General features: G+C 40.2%; 1 protein-coding gene across 1 annotated transcript in view; it reads left to right on the top strand.

The window, feature by feature from the left end:
• The window catches only part of RFWD2 (ring finger and WD repeat domain 2), a 202417-nt gene that overhangs the window by 59292 nt on the left and 134092 nt on the right, over nt 1–9033 (top strand). Inside the window, exon 10 of the mRNA XM_018555556.1 lies at nt 1712–1826. Within this exon, the coding sequence (XP_018411058.1) occupies nt 1712–1826 (115 nt within the window). The remainder of the gene's footprint in view (nt 1–1711; nt 1827–9033) is intronic.

Genomic DNA, 9033 nt, shown 5'->3' with positions numbered 1-9033 from the left:
ATTGGAGCAGCTTAACGGCCTGCCTAGTCGAAACAAAATAAGCAGTCAAACGCATTGCTAAGGATTAGTATCATCTGTCACGCAGCAAGTGAAGAGTGACAGGCCGAGGTAGCAAAAGGTGACCGCTTTACTCCAGTCCAGGGAGACAAAACTTGAAGGAGAAAAAAAATGCTTCTTATTCAGAGGTGTTATTTGATCATTGTGATTTTAGCCAATGCGCTTAAGGGTATTCATGTATTCTCTTCATTAAGGCTGTGTAATTAGGTGAATCGGTAGTGTAAAGGGTCCATCGTTGGATTGGTGCTGATGTTTGCAATGGTCGAATGTGACCAACTCGGAAGAAAAAGAGGCCTTCGTGAATTTTTGTTGGCTGCTAAAGGTTTCTGCACTTTTTATATTTCACTTGCAACATCGGCACTAAACTTTTTACTGTAAACTCCATAACAAGGACTAGAGGCAACCACCTAAAATTGTTGGAGAAAAGATTTATCCACAAAGGGAATAGGGGATTCTTTTCAGCTAGAGCGGTTACATTTTGGAACTCTCTGCCATAAGTAGTGATATCAGCAGCGAGTATTGAATCATTTAAAAAACAATTAGATACCATCCTAAGAGACTTAAACATACAGGGGTACGGGTACACTTAAATACTAGACCATACAGGGACTCTTATATGCAAGCGCAACACACACACACACACACACACACACACACACACGTTGAACTTGATGGACCTGTGTCTTTTTTCAACCTCAAATACTATAAATATGTAACTTGGGTTTTCTACTGCATTGATTAGAAAGTGTGGATGGTGAAGGTGAACAGTAAAGGTTAGTGCTTGTACAGGGTGTTTGTGCAAACCTGTACCTATAGGCTGGAACCAAGAGGTCTGTACCCACCTATTGCATTGTCTCTCTCTAAAACAATGATCCCTGACAGAGGCAGAGACCTTTCCTATTTACACAACAATTTAGAATGTTTCCTGAATCATAATGTGCTTATGACGGTCTCCAGTACTCAGGATGAGTATGTCCGCCGCTGTATTCTTCCTTGCTGAGGAGATGCTGCAACCAAGTGATCTTTAGCTCCCAATTCCCCCAGTCACTAGCCGGAACCAAGTGTAGGGTGAAACAAACTCTGATTTATTGAGCAACTGTGCAACCTTTTATATACAAAGTTATCAGATAAGATTGTAATCCCAACACATCCACCCTGCCCTCCCCAGACATTCTGACTGTACAACCCCACAGGGGTCTGGCTGCTAAAGAGCTCCAGACAGCCATAGCAGGAGGCTGGCCAGACGCAGGAGAATGTAATTTTAATGAGCTCCTCAGGAATACAAAGAGAGCTAACAGAGGGGAGTGGTGCTGACAGTCTTTTGATAAACAGGTTGCACTGTATAACATACTTAAAAAAAAAAAAAACACCAATACACACATAACCCATAACCAGTGTTTATATATAGTGAAACCATTTACCCTCATCAGATCGCTGGTGACATATGGTCTCTTTTACCCTGGTGGGTCCATCTTCTTTTCTGAAATTGTCCTACCAGGCCTTGTCAACCATTGGAACTTGCAGTATCGCTAGGCAATGAACTGCCTCCCTTTGCTACACAGTACTGGATGACCTAATTTTGCTTGCCATTATACTTGACTGTCTTTCTATTATCGGCACTGTCATTCATTATTCGTTTTTGTTTCTCTTGCAGACAAAGAAGCAGCCTTGGTACAACAGCACGTTGGCATCGCGGCGGAAACGTCTCACCGCCCATTTTGAAGATTTGGAGCAGTGCTATTTTTCTACCAGGATGGCCCGTGTATCAGGTACAAACACCGCCACGTCTGACCACTTTACTTGTGGATACACTTTATTTTATTTTTTATTTAGATGTTCGATTCTGGAACGGAGTTTGACACAGCCTGTCAAACCTGTTTTATGTAGCTAGTCAAGCCCTTGCCCTCTTCTCGTATTGATCTCTCCCAAACGGGATGCTTAAATCAGGATTATTGCTTAAAATTAATTTTGGCAGGACAAAAACTCCTTTAAATGCATTTGTGTTTTATGTGCCAAGGTCTTTCATCCAACTCTCGGATTAAAATAGTTTTTATCGGCAATTGTCTTTTCTATTAATTTTGAGAGGTAGTCTTTTATGACTAGTTATTTATACCTATTTCAGCATTGTGGACTCAACAATAATTTTTACTGTTACTGTAATCCGTATAACAGCAGAAGTGTTACAGCTTTATGAGCTGCAGTTATTCAAACCTTCTTCTAAATGGCGGATACACGGCAATAAGAAACTATAGTGCTTTTTAGATATACCAGGATGTGATCAGCTTCAAGTAAATACTCTTTCTAATGTGCGTTAAGGATCTAAAAATCCTTGGACTCAAGCGCCAGGCAGCATATTTTAAATGGCTGCTTGGTGCTAGAATTGACAGTGCTGGGCTAGGGGGAGGCAGAGGAGCCTCTCGCCTAGAAAAATAGAAGGCATTCAATGACTCACTAAACATGGGGTCGCGACCCTCTTTTGGGTCACGACTCACTAGTTGAGAACCAAGGCTTTAGAGATCCCATTTATACTTTGGATGTAAATGGATGACTTTGCCATAGAAATGAATGGGATATTGTGCACATGCACATAACAGTGAGACAGACCTGGGAGGTTGTGGCGTCGGGCTATGCAGCTCCCTGGGCCGTATAGCAGGGATCTGGTAGGAGTGAAGACAATTGACTGTAAAGTTCACTAAACCCATTGCAATCTGACTGTACAATCAACTTTAGATTTGCCAAAACTATGTAACATGAGGGCCTACCTAAACTATCCCATCAATTTGTATCCATTTAGACAGGCCCCAGCACTACATACAGTAGTTGTTGATGGATCTAAAGAAGATTGTACAGCCAGATTGTAATGTGTGTGCTGAGCTTAAATCTAGCTGGGCTGCTGACTTTGCCGACATTCAACCAGTTTGTGACCCCCCCCATTCAACAAAAGTCGATTCTTCAGTCATTTTCAGTCAAAGGAGCTGGTCCATACATTTCGAACAGTGACTGCAGCCATTCCTCATCCTCCATTTTACTTTTTGGGTAATTATTTCAATAAATTAAATTGTATTCTGCAATGTATCAAGAGGAAAAATGCGTGTGTGTGAAATATCCTCTTAAAGCCAAGAAAAGTCAGAATACCTTGATAAAGTAGGTGGGTGTAATGGGGATTTTTGTCTCGACAGAAAATCTTCAGTTGTAAAACTATATTAGGAATGTAATTTATTAAATGGTTTACCACGGGTCATTCAGTGTGGTGCTAAAACTCGAACCTTTGCCACTACTAATGTCATTAATTGAATCTCTAAAAGCAAGTAACTGAAACATCCACATCTGCAAGAAATAAAGGACATAATGCACTAAAATAAGCTCATTATTACTTTACTATAAATGTTACAGCTTTCATCTCTCGTGCCCTAGTGTGCTGAATCCAGATAAATCTATTTCTCATAGCATTAGGATCGATGTTTTCCTAAAAGTTACTGTTAAACTTTCAACCCACTGTTCACATTTTCAGTATTCTGTTTTATGTTGTTTCCCCACTGCCTTTAATGATGCAGATGCAAGTTGTATTGTCCCATGTCCATATGTTCATGTTTAGCGTAGGCCCACGCTGCTTGAGCCAGCTCCTCTGTACAGAGCACTTTAAAGGGAAAGATAAATTAATGTAGAATTTTTTTTTGTGTTGCAGTGGTTACCTTTTTAAGTAATTTTAGGTGTCACTTTTACATGCTTGCTCTTCTATGTTATTGTTGTATTGAATTTAACATTTCCAGGTTAAACACTAGAGGGAGTTTTGTATTTCACCGCAGTCACTCAACTTATTTTAACAGTTGTGAAGTAATGAAGCCATCATTCTTAGTGTGTGTGTATAAACGCATATTGTGTGTGTATAAACACATATTGTGTGTGTATAAACACATATTGTGTGTGTGTGTATAAACACATATTGTGTGTGTGTGTATAAACACATATTGTGTGTGTGTGTGTGTATAAACACATATTGTGTGTGTGTGTGTGTGTGTATAAACAGATATTGTGTGTGTGTGTGTATAAACAGATATTGTGTGTGTGTGTGTATAAACAGATATTGTGTGTGTGTGTGTGTGTGTGTGTATAAACACATATTGTGTGTGTATAAACACATATTGTGTGTGTATAAACACAGTGTGTATATTCCCATAAACACACATTGTGAGAAGGTGCAGTAAATTGCAACTCTTGTGTACAGTAGTTAAACAGGAAGTAGAGTGTGGATACATTATAACAATTATGACAGCTCCCTTGCACATGTAAAACAGAGGATTAAAGGGAAATCAAAGTTTTTAAAATGTTAGTGTTACTAAAAGCCTACATGTTTAGAACAATTATAGCAGCTGAGCCAGGCACTTACCACATCTGCTTCTTTTTTCCAAAGCTTTCCTTTCTTGATTGGGGCAGGTTTCCTCTTTTTGGTGGCTCTGTTCCCTTGAGGGGGTCCTATGGAGCCACGCTTTTGTGCACGCTCCCGGCAGAGAGACTACTGGTACCAGCAGCCAGAGAGGACCGGGCAGAGAGCGCATGCACAGTGGCGCTTGGCATTATGGGACATTTAGTCACAAGGAGGGGGATCCTTGCACCTTGCATGAAATTATACATGCTCACTCCCCAACCCTAAGTATAGGGGCGCAGTGCAGAGCAACTCAAGCTGTGCTTGTAAATTCAGCAAATTGTTTCGCTGCACATTTTCAGAATTAAACAGTATTTTCCCTTGCTCAGCTGGCATAAATAGATTTAATTCTTTGAAAAATAATTAAATCTATAAATCTTCACTTCTCCTGCCTTCTCCATAACCCTGTAAGTCTTTAGTACTACTTTTGTTATTGATTACAATCTGTAGTAGTTTAAAAAAAAAAAAAGATATTTAAAACCTGCACATTGCCTTTAAAGAGGTCTTTATTGTAAAAAGGGAGAGTATTTTAACCGGCCCACTCATACTTCCTTTCCTCCTGCTCCACAGTCTCTCCGTTTTGAACATCACAAATTCCCGGTATATATGGGGGAGCGTGTGACTACTTCCTAGTATATGCAGTTCTCAGGCCTTGGTGGCCAATTACCAGGTCCACATAAGGAAGGGGGGTGACCTCATCAGCCTTGTGTATGCTTAAACTAAGAGCAGAAGAAGGGTGGACTTCTGGTGGAATGGTGGAGCAATGAGTGGTTCGAGGGGTTAGCTGGAAAAAGACTTTAAACGAGCCCTGAATGAAGTGGCACATTATGTTTGGGTTTTTTTAGTACTTTTTGGGTAATGCAATCAAAATGTAGATATATCAGAACAACAGAGCAGATACTTTGTATTTTCCAATGAAAACAGGTGCCACCAGTACAAAGCTATTTGGTATTCTTCCCCCCATGTTGTTTCAGTTGTGACTACTTTATCATGTCTATCCCTGGCTACCTTTTCTGTTTTCAATTTCTTTCCTTGTATAGCTAAAATGAGAAATGGCTTCTCCTAGAGCTGCACCAGCTCCACATCTGTGCTGATGTAGCCTGTTAAGCACATAGATGCGTTTGAACTATAAGCGCATTTGTTGTACAAGTCACAATGATTTATGTGTGTGATCATAGTTAAAGATCTCAAAGCGAACAGGTGCTGATGCATAACTCAAATGCTGAGATCAAATTTTTTTTTCTAATTGCATTAGTGTTTCTACACAAGAGAGACATATTTGTCTTGTGATTGGAAGATCAGAGATTGAGAGAAAACTGATCATATGAACCTTGGACATGTGTACTGAGAAGATGGCATTTTTAGTATTGGTGGGGGCAGAGGGCGGGAGATCTACCAGAAGTGAGTTCAATTGTAGGTGGAATCTGGCAGAATGTTTTGCTCCTGACAAAGTACATCTTCCCAACTTCCCCTCTCCGTTATCCTCTAAATATCTCAGTGACTCCTGTGACAGGATCTCCTTCCCTTTAGTTTCTGGCTCTTTTCTTGACCACCCTAGATACATGGATGCAAATTTATCAAAACTGGAGCAATTGCCCATGGCAACCAATCAACTTCCATCTTTAATTTTCAAAGCTTAGCTGAAGAATTGGGTTTCCTTTATCATTAAAATAAAATTCCAAACTGGAGAAAATGCAATGGCTTTAACATTTCTAATGGCCCTGACATGTCCCTGATTATAAAGAGCTAAACCCCTCCTAATGTTTGGAGGCCACAGTAAGTTTTGCCATAACTTGCAAGTAAAGCACTGACAAATCTGTTGGCACTTTGTGAATATTGTATAATATAAGTAATAATAATAAAGTATACTCTGCATGATTTCACATTATGGCACACACTTGTTATGTAACGGCCACAGTTGCCCTCATTGCTTTCTTGCTGGTGCTTCCATCTTTGCCCAGTCTTCCTGGGTTTAGAGTCATCAACCATCTTGATTTGCTTGTCTGGGATAACTTAACTCACACAGGAGTTACTTCATCTTAGCACTACGGCATGCCAAGCATGTGCACGAAGTTATACGTGACAGGCAGGGAGAAGCATTTATGACATAAGAGGTATAAAGAGTCATCACTATTACTGCCCTGTCGGCAATTGTTTTCTTAATATCTATTTTAGTCCCTCTTTAAGCCGATCGTACCATAAGCACCACCTAGCAATGCAAGTAACAAGTAGGAATGCACAGATACCGGTATTTCGGTGTCGAGTACGCATACCGATATTTTTTTTCCCCGGTACTCGCCGATACCGAATACCAATACCGGAAGTCCCATTAAGGAAGCCAGGCGGCGTGTAATGATTCGCAACCTGGCTTCCCAATTAGCAGGGAAGCCGTCCTTATGCTTCTCGTCACTATCATTTGGGCGAGTACCAGTTCCAAATACTCGGCATTACTAGTATCGGTGCATCCCTCGTAACAATGTTTTACTCGTTACAAGATAACTAGTATTTTCAGAAGGAAAGGTCAGCAATGGCAGCCTCCATGTTTCTCTCGTGACAGAACTCCTCATACCAGGACTGGAGAAATCCCAGGAGTCGGGTAACCAGTGCTCCTTAAAAATTGCAGCTGGTGCATAACTTTATAGGTTTCCTCTAGTTGTTGTCAATGGAGTTGGCTTCTAAAAAAAAACAAAAAACTGCTGGCCCTTAGATTGGATACATCGGCTCCTGAATTCCATTAAATTAGTCCCACCTCTGCCTTATACTGCTTTGTAAGGGCTCTTACTGATGGGGGTGGACTTATTAGCTGCAGGGAACTGTACAGATAGGCCCTGGTTTGTAATCCACCATAGCTATGTCTCTTATCATACTAAATGATCGCTTCCAATTTTTTTTTGTTCTTGAAAACACCATAAACTCGAATTTCCTTTAAAGTCCACTAAAGGTATGTGCGGGCATCCCTAAATGCTTGTTAATATGTACCGTACTAAACATAGTTTAGAAAAAGCGGTGACGTATTCATCTTGTGCGTCATTTGCCAGGAATTGATTTATATTGCTCAGTATTTCGGCGTTAAACACATGGACTTAATATCCTGTAAAGGGCATAGGATTGATTTAACAAGTTTCACAATAATATTAGGTTACTATTTAAAGCCCCACTTCAGGCACAACTAAAACCATACAGATGTATGAAATGTTGTTCAATCCAACTGGAGTAGTGTGTGGGAGAGGAGCGCTCTTTTGGAAATCTTCTAATTTTCTTGGAAATGGTCTATTAACACAATGTGTGTGATTTGGGTGACCATTCTCTCTTCCTGCTCCTGAATATATGACCACTTCCACCCTACAATATGGAGTTGATTCTAGATTTCCTGCCATATGACACTTGTAGGTGATCTATACGCTGCCATTTTCATCATCTCACAGGTCACAGCTATTCAAGGAACCTTGCAGCTTCAATGCAGCATGGGCAACCTAATCCGGATATAAATAAAGGTACATATAGGAAATATAGGCAATAATTAACCACCGCCCAGTATGTCATGTTAGGAGTGCATTCTTTTGGGATGCCTACAGTTCTGTAATATTTAATATAGTTTCAGAGCAAGGATTTGTAGCAGCGAGTATTGTTCACGCAAGTTTATGGCAGTTAGATTTGTGAAATATTACATCTGTGTCTTGCTGTAGTTTACCTTGTGGCTTGTACAACCCCAATTCACAATAAGTTAGGACACTGTAAAATCTACATAAAAACACAATGAAATGATTTGCAAATCTCAAACTTGTATTTTATTCACAATAGAAAACATATCAAATTTAAACTGAGAAAATGTGCCATCTTCAGAGAAAAATAAGGGAACTTTGAAATTGGCAGCAACACGTCTCAAAAAACGTTGGGACAGGGCCATGTTTACCAGGGTGTAGAATCCCATATTCTTTTAACACTCTGTAAATATCAGTTGCTGGAGTTTTGGGAGAGGAATGTTGTCCCATTCTTCTCTGATATAGGATTTCTAACTGCTCAACAGTCCTGGGTTGTTTTTGTCCTATTTTTCGTTTGAAGATGCACCAATTTTTTTTCAATTGTTGAAAGGTCTGGACTGCAGGCAGGCCAGTTAAGCACCCAGAATCTTCTACTACAAAGCCATTCTGTTGTCATGTATGCGGTTTAGCATTGTCCTGCTGAAATACAGAAGGCCTTCCCTGAAAAAGGACATCTGAATGTAAGCATATGCTGCTAGAAATATGTGTTATCTTTCAGCATTGATGGAGTCTTTCTAGATATGCAAGCTGCCTATTCCATACGGACTAATGCACCCCAATGCCATCAGAGATGCAGGCTTTTGAACTGAGTGCTGATGACAAGCCAGAATGTCCCTCTCCTCTTTAGTCAGGAGGACTCTGTTCCATGGTTGACAAAAAGAATGTCAAATTAACGTGCATTTTTGGATGGAAGGCGAACGGTGTTGACAGTGATTTTTTGAAGTACCGTATTTTTCCGTCTATAAGACGCCCCTATGTATAAGACGCCCCCAACTTTTCTTACCCCAAATT

The sequence above is a fragment of the Nanorana parkeri genome, unplaced genomic scaffold (genome assembly GCF_000935625.1).
Source record: "Nanorana parkeri isolate BGI_ZX_2015 unplaced genomic scaffold, ASM93562v1 scaffold201, whole genome shotgun sequence".
NCBI classification, from domain to species: domain Eukaryota; kingdom Metazoa; phylum Chordata; class Amphibia; order Anura; family Dicroglossidae; genus Nanorana; species Nanorana parkeri.
This window is presented reverse-complemented; position numbering and strand designations above follow the sequence as displayed.